At 28.4% G+C, this 26545-nt stretch overlaps 3 protein-coding genes across 4 annotated transcripts in view; 2 read left to right on the top strand and 1 right to left on the bottom strand.

The window, feature by feature from the left end:
- LOC119670809 (protein gone early) overlaps window positions 1-26300 on the bottom strand; it is a 45681-nt gene extending 19381 nt beyond the window's left edge. The window contains exons 1-3 of one of the 2 annotated variants that reach the window (XM_038081226.1): window positions 25907-26300; window positions 25417-25767; window positions 25193-25354 (exon numbers count right to left, since the gene is read on the bottom strand). In XM_038081226.1, the coding sequence (XP_037937154.1) occupies window positions 25193-25354; window positions 25417-25767; window positions 25907-26180 (787 nt within the window). In that variant the 5' untranslated portion in view covers window positions 26181-26300. The remainder of the gene's footprint in view (window positions 1-25192; window positions 25355-25416; window positions 25768-25906) is intronic. The other variant, XM_038081227.1, reaches the window with a different exon arrangement.
- LOC119673331 lies at window positions 3820-4526 on the top strand. The gene is made up of 2 exons (XM_038084594.1): window positions 3820-4291; window positions 4354-4526. Exons 1-2 carry the CDS (start codon window positions 3820-3822, stop codon window positions 4524-4526), a joined length of 645 nt encoding a protein of 214 aa, XP_037940522.1.
- On the top strand, window positions 8059-9439 carry LOC119673328. Its single transcript, XM_038084592.1, has 2 exons — window positions 8059-8707; window positions 9258-9439. The coding sequence occupies exons 1-2, from the start codon at window positions 8059-8061 to the stop codon at window positions 9437-9439; spliced, it is 831 nt and encodes a 276-aa protein (XP_037940520.1).
- Window positions 26301-26545: the final 245 nt, after the last annotated feature.

The raw sequence follows: 26545 nt of genomic DNA, 5'->3' as shown, positions 1-26545 counted from the left end.
TGATTTTTTTATTGTTGCTGTTGATATTCCTACTGACTGAGAATTATAGTCATTTTTTAAACTATGTTATTTAGTTTTAAGTTGGTTGTTTATACTAAATACAATTGCCATATATATATAATCATTCATTTATCACTGCTGTGTAGAAAATCCCTATCTATTTTATAATCAAAATACATTAAAGGAAATAAAAAATATTTGCATATTTAAACAAGACACATTTCTAACTTTTTTTCTATATATTTTTAAGGATACTAGTTGATACATAAAATTTCATAATTATATCATAATCATAATAATCTTAATGGTGACACAAATCAAGAACTCAAATGAAAAACACAAACACATAAAGTATGTTTATCCTTTTCTTACACATGGAAGTAGACAAGAAAAAAGTGCAAATCGACCAAAATAAAATACTATTCCCCTAAATTGTTTTTAGAATCTCACAATAAGGGAATATCCTGATCATAAAATCAGAGAGAATATTGATAAAAAATTTTCTAATCTAGAATCCCAATGGAGCGGAACGGGGCGAACATAACAAACATTATGTACTACCAACTCTAATCCAAAATAAGGCACTCCGTTGTTCTCATAAAGACTAAAGTGACTTCCGTTTAGAATTTTTTTATATACATGTTTCCAGCCCCGCATTCTTTTTCCGGTCGTGTTCAAAGACAGACAATCACAAAGAATGTGACTAGACGTGTCATTCACCTTTAAGCAATGCTGACATTATACTCCTATAAAAGATCTAACTAAACCAACCAAAACTGCTAAATAAAAATAAGAAATAGATATAGATGCAATTCTGTGCAAAGGAGCAACACCCTGAAATAGGAAAATTCTATACTATTTTAGGAGTAGAGTGTAACTTCTTATTAGAGGAATAAAAAATTATTGATTATATAAATAATATATAGTAAGCAGATTTATGTTCTTTCATTTTATTTGTAATTAACGTAGAAAATAAATAAATATTGTTTTATGTTTACTATTATTAAAAACTCTATAAAAGTTTAATAGATTCGTGATAGTTTGTGGGTATAAAACAAATTTGTACTACAAATACAATTTTTCCAAATTAGCCACTGCAATTTCATATCAGTAACGCTCCTATAGATTATATCAAAAACTCCTGCTACATGACCAGTGTCTTCATCGTAGATAAATACGTTTCTAATTCAGTTTGTAGCTGAACGTACTTTTCTTTTATCCCGGAGACTTAATTTGTCATTAATAAAATGAAATATAAATTATTGAACTTTATTAATCTAGATATAACATTCAACTCTGTCGACCGGATCCTTATTATAAAATATTTTCTTCAACAACAAAATCTCTAATAGAAAACTGTATTAAAGTCTCTATTCATGTGACACTTTAGGTAACTGTAAAGCTAAGCAGCTTGTTGGATCTTACAGTAACGGTAAACCGTCCGTCCTTAGTGGAGTAAAACTGAGGTTGACGGAAATATATCCGACGGGTCATTTATCTAAGCAGATAGTGTCAGCTGCATGAATAAATTAGATGTGACTTCTCCTTACATTTTTGTGACTATCCGACTTTGAACTGGAATAAGCTAAAGATATTAGATTGGGAGCTCCAATGTCTAAATGTTTTCTGTTAATGTCGGTTTGTAGCACAAAAGACCAGTTACTCTGTTATTGCCTGTAGTATTCTTCTTATATAAAATCTGAGCAGAATTGATTTCAAGAAAATTATTTTTAGGATGAATATTTCATATAAAATTAACATATAAAATGTCATATAAAACTATCATATAAAAAAAATCGTACTAATCTGGTAAATGGAGCGGCAGAACAAGTGGTGATCTTAAAGAATTAGTAGAAAAACTAAAAAACTGTATAGGGACTAGTCCCTATACAGTCACAATAATTGTGACACATTTTCCTAGATTTTAAGGAAGTTAAATAATTTGAGTGATGATTGTTTTTGACAACTCATATATACTATATTTAAAATTTAAGTGTATACAGTGCAAAATATTTCGTTAACCATTGAGATAATTTAGTCATTAAACCACATCTACTTATTTTTATAACTTTAACGCCAAGACACCCATGGTTTTATAACCATGAGTAACAAAATTATCTATTTGAACATAAACTAATACATATCAAAACAGTTATTTGTATAGAATATAGAATATACAGGGTTCGACGTATGAAAGTAACATAAATGTGGGAGTTGATTCTAAAGTCAAAGTAACGAAAAACTTTTTAATTTAAAGTTGTTTTCGGGATAAACTTTTCTAATGAAAATGTATCTCCGTTTCCTACGTAATTTTTTTTTATTTCATGTACCATAGAATCATATCACATATTTCTATTGTTTTATTCCGAATCAACACCCTGTACGTTAAAATTTATTTTTATTGTAAATATTTAAGTTATAAATCTATAAAAAAAATTGTTGGCTTATAAACTGAATCATTAACATACCATTTTATGATTCAAAAGAGAAATAAAATGAATATAATAAAATAAAAATAATTAATACGTTATTTTTATTATATAAAATTTATTCTTTTTATATTAAGAAATAAAAAGAAATTTTTTTTTTGTTTTAGTTTTATGCAAAATTTAATTTATTTTTTAACGACAGCCGCTGCCCGACAAACAACCAAAGTCCATAATTTTCTTATAGCTAATAAAGCCCACAATCACACATAATAAGAAAGGTCAAATATACAAAAATAGATAATAAAAGCGTTTATGACTAAACTCTTCTGACCGACTTATTGGACGGAGTTTCCCATTGAAAAAGCCTAAATTTATTTTATTGGTAATTTAACACCAAAAAAAGTTCGAAATGCTCAATGGATCGATCTATAAGAAAACGTTAATGAGTAGGCATGAAATTTGTCTAAATTTAACGATTTGAACACTGGTTGAGATAATTAAAAATTAAATTAAAATGATCTAAAGATAATACGTTAATTGGCAATTAAAATGCAACGTCTCCAAATTTTTATTACGAAGCGCAGATCACAGATCACAACATAGATTTACTAAATTTAGAGGAAATAAATTCGTTAACACTTCTATTAATTTTTAATTTTGTTTTTGTTTTAACTTTAGTTTGTTAACACTAAAAATGACGTTGATAGCCAAAAATTTAATCTTTTCCGAGGGTTATACACTGCAAAAATTTAAAGATTTGGATAAAAGATAAACTTGGCTTAAATCTGTAATGAATTAAAATTTTATAATAAATCAAAATAATGTTATTATATGTAATATAATAGTGTATTATATGGTATCATTATACTTTAATATTATTTACAAAAAAAAACAATATTTTTTCATATTTTTTTAATATAAACAATTCAACTGTTAACAATTTGAAGACGCTTAAAAATATGCTAAACAAACTTGTATGAAGCATTTGAATGAAATGGCCATAAATCAAAATTCAATACAAAAACAAAAGAATTGTCAACTGAGATACAACAGTAAAAATCTTTTAAAACTGGGCTAAAAAGCGAATGGAAAAAAAACAGCATGAAATGTATATCAGATATCAGTGTATCTGCATATAGATTTTAGCATTATTTGCAAAAATGGTAACACAGTCATCTAATTTTGCATTGACTTAAATATTTTATTAAATAATTCAAGCATTTCGCATATAAATCGTTTTTGCAATGAAGTCAGAGTATACAGTGCAAGTTTAACGCTTCAACAATTAACAACAGATCAGATTTTAACTCTAAAAATCTCTAAAAAAAAAAAATAAATTAAATAAGTGCAAGAAATAAACAAAAATTAATTTTGAAACAAATAAATTAAAATGCGTTTATTAATCGTTTTTGCCGCTATAGTAACGTTGTCAGCAGCAGCGCCACAATTCGGTTACGGCTATGCACCGAACAAAGGATTTCGCGGAAGTGATAATAAATATCTGCCACCAGCCACCACAACAGCTGCACCCTTAGTTCACAAACAATTCTATTTGATTTCTGCACCTGAAGATCGCGATGGAATAGGCAAAAATAAACATTTAGTCATTGGACGCCCCCAAAAGAATTATCGCGTCGTCTTCATCAAAGCGCCAAGCGGTGATAATAACAATGTCAAATTATCTGCTGAGTATGCACCACAGGAGGAGAAGACTGTCATCTATGTGCTTAGCAAGAAGGATAACGACTTGGATGTTAATGATATTGCTACACCACCGCCCACACCGCCAAGCAAACCTGAAATTTACTTCATCAAATACAAGACACCGGACGAGGCTATAGCAGCACAGAAGGAAATTCAAGGTAATTTCAAGTAAAGACATATTATATATGAGATTAATAATATAAAATCTAAAAAATTACAGATCAATATGATCGCTTGGGCGGTACCAGTGAATACTCCGATGAAGGTGAGGCTCCAGTGACTAACATTATTGGTTCATTGGATGGTGCTACACCCGATGGTGGTTACAATTACAAACAAATACAGGGTGGTGACGACACTCCTTTAAGTCAATACTTACCACCTGCTTTATAATAGAATCACGACTGAAGAGCAATATATCAGTTAACCAATTGTTAGTTAGTTTTGTTATATTTTAATTGTTGTTTTGTTATTGTTGTTATACATTAAAATTATTTAAAAAATAAAAATTAATTAAAAAATAAGTTTTATTAAAAAATTTATTAATAGAAAATATGAATTATAAATAATAAATGATAAATAATAAACAATAAATAATAAACAATAAATAATAAATGATAAATAATAAATGACAAAATATAAATCATAAATAATGAATAATAAAGAATAAATGATAAATAATAAATGATAAATAATAAATGATAAATAATGAATGATATATAAGAATAAATGTATAATAAATAATAAATGATAAATAATAAATTATAAATAATAAATGGTAAGAAATAGATGATAAATAATAAATGATAAATAATAATTGATAAATAATAAATGATAAATAGGAAATGTAAAGAATAAATGATAATTAATAAGTGATAAAACTTAAATGATAAATAATAAATGATAAATACAAAATGATAAATAATAAATGATAAATAATCATACATAATGAATAATAAAGAATAAATGATGAATAATAAATGAGAAATAGGAAATGATAAAGAATAAATGATGAATAATAAATGAGAAATAGGAAATGATAAAGAATAAATGATAAATAATAAATGATAAATAGGACATGATAAATAATAAATAATAAATGATAAATGATAAACAATAAATAATAAATGATAAATAATAAGTGACAAAATATAAATCAAAAATAATGAATAATAAAGAATAATAAATAGGAAATGATAAAGAATAAATGATAAAGAATAAATGATAAATAATAAATGATAAATAAAAAATGATAAATAATAAATAATAAATGATAAATAATCATATATAATAAATAATAAAGAATAAATGATAAATAAGAAATGATAAAGAATAAATGATAAATACCAAATGATAAATAATAAATGATCAATAATAAATAATAATTGATAAATAATAAATGATAAATAGGAAATGATAAAGAATAAATGATAAATAATAAATGATAAATAAAAAATGATAAATGATAAATAATAAATGATAAATAGGAAATGATAAAGAATAAATGATAACTAAAAACTTATAAATAATAAACAATAAATGGTAAACAATATATGATAAATAATAAATGATGAAATAATAATTTTTAATATCTTATTAAGGACTAAATAAAATAAATAAATAAAAAATGATAAATAATAAATGCTAAGGAATAAATGATAAATAACAAATTATAAATAATAAATGATAAATAATAAATAATAATTGATAAATAATAAATGATAAATAGGAAATGATAAATAATAAATAATAAATAAAAAATGATAAATAATAAATGATAAATAACAAATGATAAATAGGAAATGATAAATAATAAATAATAATTGATAAATAATAAATGATAAATAAAAAATGATAAATAAAAAATGATAAATAATAAATGATAAATAATAAATGATAGATAATAAATGATAAATAAATGGTAATGGTAAATAATATATGATGAATAATAAATGATGAAATAATAATATTTAATATTTTATTAAAGACTAGACAATCATTTAACACTTCACAGAAGTGTTTATAATAATCAAATTGATACATTTATATGTATGTTTATATAAAAGTTTTATATAAATATTAAGAGCATTCACGATTTTGTGTAATGAGCTTAGAAATCGAATGGCATAGTACTATTGCAAAGCTGAAAAAACAAAATATATTTCAAGTACATGTATTTCATTGTTAGAACTTTTCAGTAGTCCCTCAACAGGAGAGGATCTTTGAAGTCCTTGAGTGCAGTCCAATTTACATTTGAAATGTAATTTGAAAAGTTGACACAGTTTAACATTTGTCTACTATGGGTACCCGATTACAAGGGAACCAACTGCAAGACAAACGAGCTCTCCAGGCGAAGAGCTTCAGATGCCTCATTCGGCATATCTAAAGAACTAGGTCATATCGTTGATATCAAACAAACATTTATTAAATTCTTTCTGTATTGAGCAATTTAATAAAAGATGGTAGAACCCAATGATATGCAAGTATTTGTTTGCAAATACTCATTGAGATACCTCGTAAAGATTTTAATCTTTTGTTTTGTTGACGAATCAGAGCCACTTAAGAAATTATGCTAGACCGTTGAATACCCCTTTTAATCATTCTGAAGAGTCTTCTTTTAGGCTATGTTGTTTGCAGTACATACGCTATTGAAGTAGTTTGTTAAACATGTGCTAGCATTAATGTTCACAAGTATTTTGGTTAAGAAACTATTTTAAATACAGTATGCTTCCGATAATTAGTAATGTAGGAACTGCCGAGAGAAACTTATATCGAACTTCGTCGAATTATAAATTTATTATAAATGGAAAAGATGGAAATAACATTATGAATTGAGTAAAATATTGTGATGTCCGGGTCATCACGTTATCCAGATTATAGAGATAAATACGATGTCTATATCACAGCGTGGTTTAAATTATTGTGTTTAACTTTTAACGAAAGTATTCTGTATTTGTATACTAATCATTTTTCAGTTATATATATTTTTTGTTTTGTTGCAAGATATTGCAAAATGTCTTTTCTTGCTTTGAATCTTATTTTATTTAATTACTCAGCGCTATTTATTCATTCCAGTACGTTCCCAGGGGAACATTGGGCCATAAATTACTCAGCGTTAATTTTTTTCATATTTATTTGGGAATATAAAACATAAAAAAATAAAATAAAATAATTTTTAATAGTAATAAAACACAAATTTCAAAGCTTGTCTTCACAATATACCTAACCGAATAACACTAAATTCAAGAGAGTTCCTTCATTAAAATTTTTCCATTTTTCTCTAACTAAAGTAACAAGTTTTGGTTATAAAATGAAATATATGTTCATTTAACATATTAGATCTACTACTATATATACAATAAAATTACAAAAGAGCATACTTTCATGCTCAATTAATTTTCAAAACATGAGCAATTATAAAGATAACAAGAGACTTAAGACAAAAACTTGTTGAAGTGCGGATTATCCAATCTAAATATTTTTCTAAGTCTTTTGTTTTTAGATCTGAAGTTAATGAATTACAATGAGCACCCACTAACTAATAAAAATAACTTTTTTATACAAAAAAAAAAAATAAAAAATAAAAACAACTAATTGTCTCAGTCTTCTGAAAGAAAACTTAACACAACTTAGCACTACTGACATTGAACTAATTTGCTAACTTGAGAAAAAATTTTATGATCGCATTTAAGCTTAAGTAAACCGTTAATACGGCAAATCTGCTGAAGCAACGTCCGCTCTGATTTCTGCATTTTCCCAACAATTAACAAAATTTTAATTTATGCAATTTTTTATATATTATATATAAAATTTTCTTTAAAATAAAATCATAATATTTTAATTAATTATATAAATGGCAGATGTCAGTCAAAAATCAACAACAGTTTAGAAAAATTTTTGAAGCATTTAACAACTCGAAGAAATTATGGCAAAAATCCTTACGATCTACACTTTTGCTTTACTCGCTGCAGTGGCCAGAGCAGCACCACATTTTGGTTATCATTACGAACGCAACTCCAATGGAAATAGCGTAGCTAGTAAGGAAAGCAATAGCTTCTTCAACACACCAGCGGTAAGCAATACTATTGGGAATAGCGTAGTTAATAAGGAAAGCCACAGTTTCTTCAATACACCAGCGCTTAGCAATTCCTTGTCGGTACCATTTCAAACGGAACACAAGGGTAATAGTCAACAGTTTAATGGTGACAAATATTTACCACCAGAAACTACAACACTTGCACCGATAATCACAAAGCAATTTTACTTGGTTTCGGCACCAGATGAAGTTGAGGAAGTACAAAAAACGAAACATTTTGTAATTGGACGTCCACAGAAAAATTATCGTGTTGTATTTATCAAAGCACCTTCATCGCAAAATACTAATCTAAAACTAAGTGCAGAATATGCGCCACAAGAAGAAAAGACTGTGATCTATGTACTAAGTAAAAAGGATAATGAAGTTAATGTCGGAGATATAGCTACACCTCCACCAACACAAGCACCCAAGCCAGAGGTGTTTTTCATTAAATATAAAACTCAGGAGGAAGCAAGTGCTGCTCAAAAGGAAATTCAAGGTAAAGTTCGAAAATCTGTGCTTAGTAAAAAAATCAATTAATTAATTAAAAACAACTATAATTCATTAATTAAATTAGTCTATAGCGGGTTTATGATTTCATTGTAATATAACACAGCAAGTAAATTTGTTCATTTTCTTAGTGAATTAACAAAATCCCAAGTTAACACATATAAATCAAGTACGGTTTTGGGTCAGTTGGCTAATGAAGACTGACTTTGAGCTTCAAATTTGGCAGGGCACAAGTTCAATCGTTGGTACTTGCAGTCTCAAAAAATTAGTTACAAATAGTTAAGTGAATAATTATGAATTAATTAAGAAATATTTTCAAAAGACCATTGATGATGAGCATTTGGCAAAACGAAACAGCTGTTTGGTCAACTAAAATTCAATTAACTAACAAATAATAAAATTTTGTTGTTGTTATTCACTATTGCTCAAAATATCTCTCCATTAAAACAATAGTTTCTTTTTATTCAGAAATAGAAAGATTATTAAATATCTATAATATATGTTTTATATTTACTTCAATTTTTATTAATACTTTTCAGAACAATATGACAGTTTAGGTGGCACCAGTGAATTTTTAGATCAAGGTATACTTCCTGTAAAATCAGTGATTGGCTCATTGGATGGTCTGGCACCAAATGGTGGCTATGATTACAAAAAAGTACAAAATGGTGTAAACTCTCCAATAAAGGACTTCCTACAACCTGCACGTTTTTATTACTAATTATTGTAATATATTTAATTATATTATTCGGTTTGGGTAGTTTTTATTTTTTAAGAAATTTATTAAATATATGTAAATAAATTGGTATTGTATTATCTTTATAGGAATTTGTGGGTGTAGGAATTATAAAAAATAGAATGATTATAAAAATATAATAGAAATTTATTTTTCTTAAATTTTGTATATCTTTGTAAATAGTGCAATAAAACACATAAATACATAACTTAATCAAATGAGTCAATAATTATATGGCATTATTGATGAAAAATCATTTCGGACATATAGCTACCACGGACATGTCAAAAGGACAACAAACCGGATATTTTTTCATAGATTTTCAATAATTTTATGCTTAATCTCACGAATTAGGCAACCAGTGTTGACTTTTTCAGCGTTGAAATCAATACCATTTTTTTTTGTATAGTTCAATAATCTTAAAATCCCCATCGGAAAGCAGTACAGCGCCAGTTAGGTTATCTTGGAATAAGATCAATGAGCTGAGGTTTCTTTTAAATTGAAACAATGAGCGACATTTACATAAATTCACCAATTTTTAAATCTATAATTTTAATTTACAGTAAAAACCGAGTTGGGAAGGAAACCAACACTTGTAGAATCTTTAAGGTTTACAATTATTGCAGTACAGAGATAGAACATGTCATTAAAATTTTTCCTCACAAAAATCGACGATTACATTGGAAGTATGAAATGTAGCAACATTCTGTTAAAAGAACAACTCTTCTAGACCATTTTCTTATACTATTGAGAACAAGAGCATAATTTAATAAATTCAATATCGTATGCCACCAACAAAATACACTTTTTATTGAGCACTAATCGTAGACATAAATCAACATTTCGGTAGTGAACATTCCCAAGGTGATAACAATTCCTATTTGGGATCACCAAATAAATATAACGTTCCTGGCTATACGAAATACACATTTCGTTAGTACCCTTGCAAGGTCTGGCAGAAATTTACATTTCTATCACGAACCAATTGGTTCCACAACACAGAAATCTATATTTCTATAGCAAAGCCTCCATTTGCGTCGTGCGGTAGAACTACAATATAACACTGATAAATTTCCACTGTTCCTATCCAAAAATTTTATTATAGGACTGAACTTGAAATCCGACGAGCGAAACCTCGGCGAAAAAGGTTCGTTATACAAACCTAACAAAATATACTTAATGTTATCACATACACCATAGATATTATTGTTGAGAATAATATATTAAACTGACAAGATATTTTTAATGCAGGAAAGGAGACGTCTTTTATCAGATAGATCATAGATATTATTGTTAAAATTGATGACAATAATCCTATAAGTTTTGGTCCTTTAACATAGATGGTAGCAACATCATACCACAATTATAAGACTAAAAAATAAAAGATACCAGTAAGTAAAAACTGTAAAGTTAAGTATTTTATATGAATTAATAAAAATAAATATATCGATTCAATCAAATTAATAACTGACGTTGCAGTGACTACAAATACAAGTTAAATCAAGTCAGGCTTAGACAAAAACAGTTGAATATCTTAATTTCTGAAACACAATTAGTAACAAATTATCTCTTATTAGTATCTATTTAAAGTCCAATAACAACAAATTTGTTAACATGATATAATTTTAATAAGATTGGTAACGGTTTAAGGCTTAGCAAAAGTTATAAATAAAACATTTTTCTTTTTAACTTTAAACCAAATTAGAAGCCACCCACCTCAACCGATAACAGACAATTTATGTAAATAATCAAATCATCCTCAATTAATTGCTGTTTATGCAAAGATTTAAACAAAAAAATTGTTTTTTTTTTTATAAAAAAAAAACAAATCAATTTTACGAGATTTTTTTTACGTTAATTTGCATAAAATTTACAAACCTAAACTTAAAAAACAAAACTGACGGCGGAATTGTTAATCAATTTCAAATTTTTATCTTCTGATATTTTTCTTTGCGGACAGATCGACTTTTATAAGCTTTTCTGAACGGAGCTTGTTGACCTCCTAGCTCACTAAAAGGTTTTTGCGAATTTTTTTCGTATTGTTTTAGCTTTTGACAAATGCTTAATTTTTATTAGATTTGCAAATTTTTTTAAGTGCAGTTTTTGCAAATTAGCTATGAATGCGATAAACTGTGTACGCTACATGCGGTATGTTAAAATCTTAGTCAACGATTCAAGGGATTTTGATTTATATATTGCCTTGAAAACCTTTTACTTTTTAAGGATCTGCTGTCACTAAAAAGTTTTTTTTTAAATATATACAATTTTAATAATATTCAATATATAATTTTAATATTAATAAAAGCATAAAATTCATTTAAAATTTTTGTAGTGCTCAGTATATTCTTTAAGTAGGATCCATAATTTATTTCATTTTCAAATTGATGACAACCCAATTTTTATTTATATTGCGAATCAGTGAAACCATGAATTTTGACATATGATAAAATTAATTGCAGTTCATAGAAACTGACTTAATAAGAAAAAAAACACACAAAAATATTAATTGGAAACTAATTTATTTGAAATGATATACGGCAATAGAGAAGAGAAAAGTTAAGGTTTTATAGTTCCTGACTTTTATGCATAAGATTTGTTGCAATTAAGCAATAGAAGATGTAGTTATGTAAAACTGTAGACGCTGTCAAAATTTCGAATTCGAAATACTAACAATATTGAAAAAATATATTGCAATATCATGTTTTTTGCCAAAACAATTTTTATGAAATCAAGTACTCACCAACGCAACTACAAATTATATACTTACAGCTAACAACGATAATGCAAGTAAGCAATTTGTGCCTACTGTCTTACTTGAATAATTACAAACTAATAATTAGTAACTAACGTTTTGCTGAAGATATAATAACTTGCAACTCAGATAAGTGCGAAAAAAGTTTCATAACGTTTAGAAAATTCGAATTTAGTAAACTTGTTAATATGCATATTTAATCTATATTATATAGTACATTTTATATGTATTTGATGGCTTATTTATTGTTATTGTTTTTATATTTTAAAACAATATTAAATACATTAAGACTGAAAAGTTTTCGGAAATTCTCATTTAAAATTCGCGCGCTGTATATTTTTCGATATTTTAAGTTTATGTAGTTTGGCAGCACTGTCCTTATTTACTATGCCAAAAATGAGCGCGATCTGTCAGACAGTTCGTTTACGGCAGCTGTTGAAACCAGTTCACCTCAGTAGTGCGTTGCGAAATGTCTTCGACGGTCTTACGACCGTCCTGAAAGGCTTTGTACCACTCATAAACTTGAGTTTTCGATAAAACTGATTCCCCATAAGCCTTTTGTAGCATTCGCAACGATTCTGCACACGAAATTCGTTCGAAACACAAAATTTGATGCAAACTCTTTGTTCAATATTTTTTTCCATTGTTTTTTTCGCAACGCACTACTGAGGTGAACTGGTTTCAACAGCTGCCGAAAACGAACTGTCTGACAGATCGCGCTCATTTTTGGCATAGTAATTAAGGACAGTGCTGCCAAACTACATAAACTTAAAATATCGAAAAATATACAGCGAGCGAATTTTAAATGAGAATTTCCGAAAACTTTTCAGTCTTAATGTATAAATGTTAATTATCGAATTTGACGTATCTTAAGATAAAAAGAAACTTTTTTAGTAGTTAGAAGGATTCGAACAATAATAAAGAACCCATAACAAATATTTGATTAATTTATTGAAAATTGGCTGACCATACAATACAACGCCGTTTCGAGAATTGCCAAATACTCATCATCAATGATTTTCATATTCGAATTTTTTTTATTTAATTTATAGTCTGTATATAATTTAATGGATTGCAAGTGCCAGGCTGCATAGATATATATTGTTAGGGTGTGAATTATTTACATATACTTTTTGTATACTTTTTTCCTTTTTGCACTGTAGGTAATTTTCCTTCTATTTTTTCCACTGTTATTTCTATTTTATTGTTAGTTATAATATATATATACCTGCTAAAAAAATATCCGGATTTTGTTGTTTGTTAAATACTCCTTAACTAATAGACCTTTTTCAAAAAAATTTTTTGCTATGTTGGTACACCTTTTCTTGACATATGGTACAAATTTGAGCGCCATCTGTCAATTAGTTTGTTTACAGTAGCTATTAATGTGAGACTATCCCAAGTGCATTTAGCGATTTTTACTATGGAAAATTCTTGTTGTACGTGATTTTTTGACTAAACACGGCACTACTGTCATCGCTCAGGCACCATATTCACCAGATCTGGCACCGTGCGATTTTTTCCTGTTCCCGAAACTCAATTTGCCCTTTCGTGCTAAGCGTTTTGAGTCGATTGAATCGGTAAAAGAGAATTCGCCGAAGGAACTAAAAGGCATACCTGCACGAGCCTACGAAAAGTGTATGGAAGATTGGGTTAAGCGTTGGCATATGTATATCGCTTCAGAAGGAGCATATTTTGAAGGAGATAAAACAAATTTGGAATAAAATTTAAATTTGCGTATTTTATTTACTTTTCGAGCAAAAAGGTGCAAAAGTACGAGTGTGAGTAAATATCAAGTCAACTAACAGAGTGACTAACTCCAAATAAAATCACATGTTTGCTGAAAGATCTGAACGTATTCTATCTGAGTATTCAAAACTCCACAACAGCAGACTTGACCATCTTATGAACATAATTAGTGCCCCACATATCATATGAACCATAACAAAACTATCTAATATACAAACTAAGGATCGATTAAGGTATCAAAGTCGAAGTGCATTAACTATGTAAAACTAAATAATCAACCCATGATTTCATATAATTGCAGTTTTATTGCATTTTTAAATTTTATTGCATTATAAATAAATAATTATTACAAATCATAGTATTTTATGTAAATTGCATCAAATGTTGACTTTTAATTGTCAAAAACAAGCAAGCACACAATTCTTTTGAATTTCAAAGATACATAAAAAGCCATTGTGATGATCACGCATGTCGTAGACACATGATAGCTATACAATGTAAATTATACATTTAAAACTTTTTAATAATTTTTTTCTCATTTCAAATTGTTTAAATTAATTGAAAATTTATGCATTTTCTTTTATGCTCACTCAAGATGCTTAATCTTTGTTGATCAGGCATCTAATAATGCTTTTATGTGCCAGTGCGGAATTTTTATTACCGTCTTAAGAAAATTAAAATTCATGATATTTATAATGATGCAGACTGGCAGCACTCCCTGTGCCGACTTTGATATGCTCACATAATAAAACATTAATAAAAATAAAAAAAATAAAAAAGAGTTAAAAAAATTTCTTGACAACTTAATGGCGAAAGACAAGAGTTACGAGTCATTAGGTAACACCGAAGAATATGTGTAATTTAACTACCGGTCTTTGTTGGCCTTGACATTGCGGTTGAAAATTAGTTAATCATAGATTTCTAAGATTTTTATTGTGTTTATAAAGAAAATTTTAGTTATGCTTTAACACCTGTGGGTGTGGATAAAAATCTATAAAAAATCATTTGAATCGAATCAACATAAAATGTTGGGTAAAGTTAAAAAATGCATTGATTTTATTTTATAATGAATGAGTGGTTAAGCAATTTGTAAGATTGTGTAAATAAATCTTTAATACCATTATTATAAATCAATTATTTATTATTTATTTAAATTTTAACTAACACATGCTTTTGTATATATATATTATAATTTTTATCGTAAAAATCAAAGCAAATATGTTATTAAGTATAAATGTGAATCTGTAACAGACTTTACATAGATAGCCTATAAGTCCGTTGCGTTTTACTAGAACTCTAGTTATTAGACGTACCCCCTTATAATAATTAGGAATTAACCTTTTGAAGCTTGCTATGATACCTACATTTTCGTTTCAAAAGTTACCTATTTTTCTTTAAGAAATTTTTTCATATCTTAGCAATATTCAAGACTGCCAATATCAATTTAAAATAGGTGTTCGAATTTCGCGAGCTCAGTTTACAAGAATCATAATCCCGCGCCTTTCCAAGGCATGGCATCTCCACAATAAGTAAGAAATAAGTAACCGAACGCCTCTAAACACAGAGACAGTTATTTGATCTAAAATCGCTTGAACTATTGACGGACATAAGAATATAGCAAGATTTATGTCAAAATTCAAACATCAACAACTATTAAATTCCTTCCACCATAACTATTTAATCTGAAATCTTATTTACTAAATTAGTCATAAGATTATACCCAGGCCTATGTCCAAAACTTCTCAACCGTTAACAAGGACCAAACATCTTACACCACAACTGTTTAATATAAAATGGCTTTAACTGGTCATATGAGTATGGCAGGATTAATGTCCAAAATTAAATTGTCAACAATGACTAAAGGACTCTTTAACGGTATAAACGAGCTATAACTGTGACATTGCGTCTATGCCCAAAAGCCAATCGCTAACAAGCAAATAGATTAGTCTAAAATGGCACAGTTTACAAAACAATTCTTTACATACTCTAACTCCCACCTCTATTGCTATCTATTATTTGTAAGATATATATCTCGATACCTAGTAAATCTGAAATTACTATATATTTTTATTTTTTTTAATTTTTTTTTTTTTTTTTGAAAGAAGATGGTCAGCAGTAACCAACTGCATAAAAACCAAGGAATTTTGGCCAAAAATAAGTAAGAAAAGATCGGGGGAATTAATCAACCTATCCCGAGCAAATTTATCCAGGATTGTGGGAATTATTACGGGACACTGCTCGTTGGGAGGACATGCCGCGAGGCTCAACATCAGCACCTCCTTACATTGTAGGCATTGCATGGAGGATGATGAAAAGGAATCACCAACACACCTTCTGCTATAGTGTCCTGCCTTCGCAAGACATAGACTTTCCTACTTAGAGTCGCAATTTTTCTATTCACTAAGAGAGGTAGATTCTTTTTACATAGCTCGTGTCAATGGCTTTGTAGCCAATACCAGGTGGTTATAGAGACAGGTGTCAAATTCTTTAGGGTATCTCAATAGACTTCATGGTCTAAGTGGGTCTTCGGACGGCCCCAGTAACCTAACCTAACCTAACCAATATGTGAATCCTGACGATATACTCGGATCTATGTCCAAAAGCTAAACGAAAGTGCCTTGAACAATTTCTGTTAGTGTTTCAGTATTGGAAAGGAATACGAAAAAGTAAGGTTTAGTCCAGAATTAAGCCATTATGCAAATTGCAACAACCCTAACCTTAACTCTATAACCCTAATCATCACTTACTCTTCCTCCTATCCCTATTGCTGTCTACTATCTGCTGTCATCGATCTGCTTCACATACATATCTCTTACTTCATAATTTGTATTATCTTACAAAATCCAAGTAATCGCTATTTAATTTATAATAAATACTCCCTGCTGGTTTTTCGCACCTTAAATCAAAATTTGCATTTCGAATTCAAAATATTTAAGTCTTGTAGTATAAAATTAATAGTATTTATACAAAAATTAAATCAATATCTTTTAAAAATATAATAAAATTTAATAATTTATTAATTTATTAATTTTTAAATAATTTTGAATATAAAACTATAAACGAATATTGAAATAAAGAAATTAATGTCAACACAAAAAAAAATGCAGAAATAAATTTTTGGTGAATTTTTTATTTTTAAACAAATAAAATAATAAAATAAATCCAACTGATTGGTTTAACCAAAATACTAAAATACCATGGAAAAATTTATAATGATAATGATTACGACATCTGTGAACTCATCAACTACTGAGAAAAGTATCCACTTAAGATATAAACTGAAAATAATTTTTATCAAATTCAATTACTAACGAAATCCTAAAAATTATGTTTAAATTATGTAGATATTAATAAAATTCTGGAAAATACCAATTAACTTACGAACCATTTTATAGATGAAAACAAATTCAAGGTGCAATTAATCCATAAATCATAAAATTAAAATGAGATTTACCTGAAAAAAAATCGCAAGAAATTGTCTAACGAATGCAGTTGCCAATGGGTTTTCGTATCCCAAATATCATCAAACGCGGCTCTTAAGTATCTTGAAATTTTGTAATTAAATGCAAGCGATGTTGCCATGGGTCAAAAAGATACAACTCTAAGGTGGCGGACAAGTTAAGGTCAACAAATAGAAAAATAATATAAATAAAATATTAATAAAAATATTTGTTAAAATATAAAAATGAAAAAGCTATTAAAACTAATATTTATTAATAACCAGTCAAGGAAAAAAACACTTCACAATATTCATTTTTAAGTTAAAAGATTTTCTTAAGTAAATTCAAGTTCAAATCTCTTATTGCCGCTCAGTTGGGCTAAATTACAAATTAACATTATTATGAGATAAATTTTCAATTGATTACTGTAAATTGCCAACAAGTTGTAAAGATGTTGACAACATTTTGGATAAATAAAAAAAAACTAATAAAATTAATCCTAAATTATATGACTGCAGGTGCTTTGTTGCAGTGACTTTATGCGCTGCTGGCGTTGCCATGTGATCAAGTTTTGGTCTTAACTGGTTCAATTTACTTACTCAGTCATAAGCACTGAGGTTGTTTCTGGTTTGAGTGATAAGGTTTTGAGTCTAACTCAAATGAAGTTGCACCAGTTTAGATAATCAATTAAATAATTTATGACAATTTGTCAAATTATTTATGAATCTAGTAGCACTTGAGGCTAAAATTCAAATTTTATATCTCAGTCTTCAGATGTATTTTATAAAGTTAAGTGCCATCATCCAGTTCAAAAAATGTAATATATGCATATAAAATAGTTTTTTTATTTATGTGAAAAAAATAGGACTCTGCAGAAGTTCTCTATAGGTATGTAGCAATAATACCATAAACACTATAAGGAGGAAACTTTAAAGTCCATGAAGTAATAATAAATTGTGATTTTAAGCACGAAATTATTAAATTAAACACTTATTATTCACTAAACAAAAATAGAAAGAGTTCAAACAGTACTTAATTACAACAACAAAAAAGTTTTATTAATTTTTAATTATTAGAAAGATTTCGAGAAGCAGTAAATTACAACAACAAAAATTATTTTTATATTATCTTAATTAATTGAATTTTCAACAGTTTAGAGTATTGACAAATACCCATTATCGGTGGTCTTGTAATTATCTCTTATATTTAATTATTCATAAATAATTTTTTGAAACTGCAAGTACCAGGAATCGAACTCGTGTCCTGCCAAATTTGAAGCTCAGAGTCAGCGCACCTTTACAACTGACCCAAAGCCGTACTTGACTTTTTCTATACGTTAATTTTTCTGGAGTTTTATTATTTTAATATGAATATTTTATTAACAAATTCACTTGCTGTGTTATATTAGAACGAATGTAGAAGAATTGAATTAATTTTTTTTTGTTATTTTATAAAATGTTTAATTTGAATTTAACAGTTCCCTCTCTAGTTTTCTCTGGTTTCTTTCAAGTAAAATAGTCATAACTGACTTAAAATTCAACTCTAATACTTAATAAATATATATATATATTTTTTAAAGAAGCATTATATATTTTTTTTATTATAATAAGCAGATAATATTATTTATTTTTATACATCATATTATATAAAATAATATTTTAAGGAACCTACTATTCAGGACTTAAAATAAGATATTATTAAGATATTTTGCGATATTTCCCTGAAGATGACTATCGAAATCAAAATATCGGAAAATATCTAAATAAAATATAATTTGTTTTAAATATACATAATAAATTATAGATTTTTTTTATTTAAATGACCCATTAGCCCATTCATAAATTATTAGTTAAATAAAAAATGAATAAAATAATATTATATACTAAGAAAACTCTTCTACCAAACACTTCTGTGGAATGGACACTACTATTAGGTGGACAATTAAGCCAAAATGAAATTTTTTTATCCCTTTTTCGGAACAGTTATTTTCTCATCAAACCTGTTGAACGAACAAAATTGACTGACTGACTGATTGACTGATGAGTGTACTCTCAAGAGAGTTTTTGCTGTAAGTTTATGTGCAGAGAAAGAGTGTAAGAGTGACAATTCTCACGAGTAAAGCTAGTGTCGAAATGATGACACTCAAGACAATTTTGTTAGGTCGGTCACTGGGCGGTAGCTAACATACCTATGCCATATTTTCTAACAGCAAAAAACGCAAATAATAAATACTTTCAGTTCTAGTTCTCAGGTCTGACCACATAAAAATTTTAATATAATAATCTACTTTATTCATGGAACCAAATAGATTTAAAAAGATACCGTAGATATTAAATATTTGTACGTATAAATCCAGCAAAATTTTCATAAGGATTAAAACGAAATAAATCATACCTGAGGTTCTTTCAGACTCCAGTATACATATAGTATGATTTTTATAAAAATAACATAAACTGTTTAATTGCATGCATAATTTTTACAAATTATTTAATGAAGTTTTGAAACATTTCAAGAGAAAGTAAAATGACTATAATGTTAGCGAAAGGGTTGATCAATTTTAGGACGTAAACAGGACACATCAAAAAGATCAGAAATATTTTATCAAAAAACTTAGAGAGCCAAACTAGACTATTTATTGATTCATATAAAGAATTTAATGTGAAGTCTTTAAGTTATTTATGGATCCTTATGATCAGCAATTTCTTTCACTTCATAATTTTATGTTTTAACTTTATGCTGTAATTCTAAAGAGAAAATAATCGCTGATTTATCACTATCCAATGTATAATCACTTTTAAGTTATGTTAAGGGAAATTTATTTTTTTATATCTGTTCTATTTAGATAATATTCGGAAAGTAAATATTAATTCAACAAGAACCCTGCATATTCCTCATTATATTACAGAAGTTGTCTACATCATAACATAATGTAAATAGATTCCTTCTCAATATCATTAATCAATTTGCTAAGTGGTTAAGGTTGTTCTATTAGAAATTTATATCTGTAAATACATTCTGACTGTCTCTTATAAAACTATTAAATTTTTAAGAGTTCTTAAGATTTAATTAAATTTAAAAAAATGTATATATTTTTATAACGTGTTTCTAAACTATTATAATTTTACAAACTGGAAAATAAATTTCGCAGTCTAAGCAACTTTTTTAAAGTTACTAAGTTTATTTTAAGCAATTTGTAGATTTTTTCAGCAAATTCTAAATGATTTGATGAATTTGGCATTTTCATTGATAAAATTTCGAGGTATGCGGAAACCTCAATAAATCATTTTGTTAATGAGACATAAATCTTTGATGATGGGTTAATAGAAATGCGTGATTAGACAAACTAAACATGTTAGTCTTAAATAAGTCATTAATACAAGTTTATTTTAAAATTTCATTTTCAGAGAACTAAGAGTTGGGCATAAGTTAGCTTATATGGAACTGGTTGACACTGAATGTTACACACAGTTCCCTGGATCTTTAACAATATGATGATTATTAGAGATATTGATTAGAAAGCTGAAGTAGCTCGGTTCTAGTAATATATTAAGAACAAATTAAATTTACCCAAAGAATGAATATACATATATAATTCAGTAAGATATAGTATTAAAGTGTTTTAGAGAATCAGAGACTGATATACAGAAAAGAATTTGAATACTTAAGAATTTTATGATAAATATGTTCTATAAAAAAGAAAAAAAATTTGTAAAAAAAAATTTTTTAATATTAGATAATAAAGATAACATTTTTATTAGCTTTAATATACTTGTTTACTATATATATCAACACTAAAATCTTCACTCAATTAAATTTTTTTCCCGGTAAAATAAAACAGAATTCATTCGTTAGCAATAATTTTCTTACACTCAAGAACGGAAAGTTCTTTAGGGGTATTTCTTTAGGGGTTCTTTAGGGGTATCAACTACCCCTAAAGAACTTTCCGTTCTTGAGTGTAAGAAAATTATTACTAACGAATGAATTCTGTTTTATTTTACCCGGAAAAAATTTAATTGAGTGAAGATTATGGTGAATAAAACATCTAATAAAGCATTATATAATCCGCAGAACAATCAGATTTGATACTATTGGTTTGAGAAACGGTACCACTTCACACAATCAACCTGAACTCTCGCAACTGCGACACAACAAGTATGGATCCCATAGGAATCAATACTCTTTCGACATTCTTAATGTCGTTTAAGTATGTTTTTATTATCACTTCTATGTCTACTAAATAAAATATTTAGAACCTATTGGTACTTATGAAATATGATCAGTAATATTTTGACAATCGTATTATAGCATAATAAATATTTGAAGAACAATTAATACGTATTAATACACAAGTATCATCGCGACTAGAAACATGATAGTACTCATTACCAAATTCCATAAAGCAACCTGATGATCCCAGAATCAAATAACTGAAAATAAATTGAATAAAGTTGTGATCAAAAATACTCTATCGACATCTTAAACGTACGTTTAATACGAGGAACCAACATCGACTCAGATCACTTTCTTGTTACAAACACATTTCGGCCACCATAAAACAACCTGATGATCCCAGAAAGAGATAGAGAGAGAGGTTCAAATAACTACAATTGAAATTAATCAAGTTGTGCTAGAAGGCATTCTTTCATTATCATATGCCTTGTTTTCACTATGTCATTTTAAATGACAATTATAATTGACTGGTGTGTCAAATGCGTTTTTATTACGTGAAAAGAATTCGAATATGACATCATATGACTACCTGTTTTCATTGTACTGACAATATTTGACATTGAAAATGACATAGTCAAGACAAGGCATTAGAAGTACGTTTAATACAAGAAACCAACATCAAATCAGGTCACTTTCTTACCTGAAAAATGTACACAGTCTATCATGTATTGAAACACTACTCTCAAGCACTACTACTTTAATCCCCCTCTTGATGATTAATGCAAATAAATAAGTTAGAACAACTGTATATAGGAAATATATTTTTCTAATTGTTAAACTTGTTTACATTGTTTATTCTAGTCTTGGTACTATTTTATAATGAAATATATTGTTGTCAACAAAAATCAATCACAAACCTTCGTAAAGAACTTTGACTTATAGTATGGTTATTCCCAAAACTGTTTCCTTAACAAATCAATTAAAATGCATTCGTAAATTTATCGCTAAACAGTTGTGCAAATTTGGCTTGAATAAATAATATAAAATAAAATAATAATTGAACAATCGAATGACGAATAAGGTAGCATTGGGAACAATGCTAAATTTGCATATTTGAAAACTGCATTTTTTGCGAATACTATTTGTACGCGGCTTATTATGTAAATTTTCGGTAATTTTGGATATGATGACGTTAATTTTTTATTTGTTTGACCAAACTTTAACCATTTGATTAATTACTCATATACCAAAATACGTTTGACAGCTGCTAAGAGCAAAAAAAAATGCTTGAGCTTGAGATGCGAAGAGTTTGACTGAAACTGAGAAGATATCGCGGCTTTCTGATAAGCTACTGCGAAACACATTTTGACCAATAACTTGGGAGCAGTAATTAATCAAAACAAAAAAATAATATAAAACAAATTATTAGAAAAAAACGAGCATTTCAAATGCTATTGGGCATCTTATTAATTTTTTTTTATTCATTTTTTTTAAATTACTAGTAGTTTAATTCCAAAAGCCAAAAACCAGGTAATTTAAAACACACGTTAAAGTAAAGATTAAACTTTGACTATAAAAACCGAGATGATCTGAGCAATAACATCAGTTTCAGTTTATACACTCGAAGAGCAATAAAGCAATCCAAAACTATAAAAATGCGTTTGTTCTTGGTAAATACAGTAGAATACTTTTAGTGTTGTGTGAAAATTACCTTTAAACATTTCAATAGAAAGTGATCTTTATGTTTTGAAAGGATAACAAAGAATTGAACTATAATGTTTGTTATTTGTCTCTATATACTTTTAGACATTGTGTGCTTTAGCAGCAGTTGCTTACGCCAAACCACAAGGTTACAACTATGGTGTATCAAGTGGAAACATCGGCAGTAGTATCGGCGGAGGCATCGGCGGTAGCATCGGCGGTTTTGGTGGCAGTAACTATAGACCATCTGGTAGTTTTGGTAGTGCAACAAATACTTTCAGTACCTTAAATACTGGCAGCAGTAACACTGGTTATAACCAATTTGGTGTACAAACTGGACAAGGTGTACAACATCATCAACAACAACAGGGCGGTTTTGAAGCACCACTCGTACACAAACAATTCTTTACTATTTCTGCACCTGAGGATCATGATTCTTTAGATCGTTCCAAACACTTTGTTATTGGACGTCCACAAAAGAACTATCGTGTTGTATTTATTAAGGCACCATCATCAAGCAGCGCTAATGTTAAACTTTCTGCTGAATACGCACCTAAAGAAGAGAAAACAGTCATTTATGTATTGTCCAAAAAGGATTCAGCTTTGGAGGTTAACGACATTGCCACACCAGCACCAACTGTTCCCAGCAAGCCAGAAGTATTCTTCATTAAATACAAAACTGAAGATGAAGCTACACATGCTCAAAAACAAATTCAAGGTATTATAAATATTTTTATGGACATTATTACTAAAAATACTTTACTAACTTTTTTTTTCTCTGTATAAATTAGCTGAATATGACAAAATTGAGGGTACCTCTGAACATGCCGACGGTGGTGTGGGACAAGTACAATCAGTTATTGGATCCTTGGGCGGTGGCAGTGATTTTGGTGCTAGTTCTACCAATGTACACCAAACCAGTGGTAGTATTGGTGGTTTTTCAGGTGTTGGTAGCAGCGGTGTTGGCACTGGTGGTTTCTCTGGAATTGGAAGCAGTGGTGTGGGTACTGGTGGTTTCTCTGGAATTGGTAGCAGTGGTGTTGGTACTGGTGGCTTTTCTGGTATTAGTACCAGTAGTATTGGCACTGGCGGCTTTTCTGGAATTGGTAGCAGTATTAGTAGTGGATCTGGAAGCGCACAAGGCAATACATACTTGCCACCATCCAATTAGGAATTTAATGAACCTAACACTTTTTAAGCAAGGCACAAAAGTATTATTATAACCACACAATTTTTGTTTTTTTGTTTATTGAACGAATATATAATAAAATTTATACTATAAACGAAATAAGATTCTAGTTTAAAAATTTTTATAAACATGGATTAACTTTCAGGAGTTTTTGACTTTAACTTTGTAGCCAATATCTCAACGTACGTACCATCAATAATATATTCTTTAATAATCATAATATAATATAATCGTAATAATATTTATATTAAATAATATTTAATAATCGTAAAAATACTTTTGTATTATTAACAAGACTACAATCATTATTCATCACCAAGTACTATTTTAACTTTGTAGCCGATATCTCAACGTACCATCAATAATATATTATCGTCAATAATATTTAATAATCGTAAAAATACTTTCGTATTATTAAGAAGGCAACGAGCTTTATTCAACACCAACTAATGGTTCCATGAACCAAACTTGTTAATACTGTAACTGCCATCTGTCCTTACAATCAAGTGCCTCTCACCACTCCTAATTGAGCTATTGGGTTAGTGATCAATAATCACTAACAACTATAATTTTTTAAACAAAATAATAAACCCATTTAGTGCAGCTGCATATAAAATACACAAAAAAGTCATTCTAAGAAAATTATTCTTTACTCTTTCATTTAATGTAATAGTTTTTCTTCCCTTTATAATAAAAAAAAGTAAAAATATTTACATAATCTTATTTAGATCACTCACCAACTGACTTAATGGCTTGTTTTAATAACAAACTCGACTGGCTCTTATCTAATGTATCTATTTCACGGCACGTTCGATACAAACTCGAAATCATAGACTCCACAGTAGATGAACCGTCAAATGATGGCAACATTGATATGAAACGGTTTAATTCATTCAATTCTGCAAACAACAATAATGCAATAAATAAAAGCAAAAGCAGTTTTAAGAATTAGTGCACCCACCTTCATACTCATTATAAGTTTTATAATTCCATTCACCGCGCTTAATAACAAAATAATCGTTAGCCGCGTACTCATGCGCAAAATTACCACACGCCCACTCATATGTATCTCGACAGGAACTCTTACTGGTGTTAGCCCAAAGCAAAATTTGTTGACTGGCTTCTACACACTCTTTTTCCAAACAGACTTTCGCTTTGAAATAGAACGGCACTTCTGGCCAGGAAGCTATCAATACGATTATAATCACTATAAGTAAGGCACAAAAGCAGGCAGTCGTTATATATAAAATACGACGTTTACGCGATAATCTCATTAACGCATCAACTGATAAACGTCCTGAAAGCAAAAAGTCTTTAACGAAAAATTCGTTGTACATTTATTAGTGCAATGGAGTGCTGATGGAAGACATTTATTTAAAGATAAACACAATTTTATAATGTGATATAGTGCATTTGTAAGCAAATGAAGCTCTTACAGATTATATACTTACCTCTCAGTCTGTTTGTGCTGGCATTACCACTTAGGTTCGCGGTTTCAGCTTGAGTGCTACTATCACTACCCCCACCGACGCCATCATTTTGTGCTTCTAGATCTTTTCGCGATAAATTATTGTCAATATTAAATTTTTGTTGATTTATTGTCAATGGAGCAGTTTCGCTCCCTTCGATTTGTTGTTTTTGTAACTCGTCACTTTTCAGATTTCGATCATCCACCTCATCAATGGCGGATATAGTGGGTCTATACTTACCCTGACTTAGTGCCATTTTTGAGGAAATTACTATTTTATATTGTTATAAGAATACTATATGAATTTCAATGTTAAATGATATGTTAGAAACATATTTTGTTAAATTTTGTTTTGAAATATTCGAGTTTTCAGGTTGTATTTACATTACATTAGAGTGTCTGGAAATAAGCAAAAAAAATTAATAATTATTACTGGTCAATTTTAAATATATAGTTTATATTAATATATTATAAGAATAAAATATACATAAATTAGTTTATCAATTTGCTGTCTAATGAGATGTTGTCAATAATGTACTTTTTTGTTGCAGTAGCTGTAGCCTAGGTTAGATTATGCCGGCGATCCAAAAGGTTCACTTAGATAGGTCTATTGGCCGATTGT

This window comes from Teleopsis dalmanni, chromosome 1, assembly GCF_002237135.1.
Source record: "Teleopsis dalmanni isolate 2A chromosome 1, ASM223713v2, whole genome shotgun sequence".
Taxonomy (NCBI): domain Eukaryota; kingdom Metazoa; phylum Arthropoda; class Insecta; order Diptera; family Diopsidae; genus Teleopsis; species Teleopsis dalmanni.
Note: the sequence above shows the minus strand (reverse complement) of the source record. Positions and strands in the feature narration are given on the sequence as shown.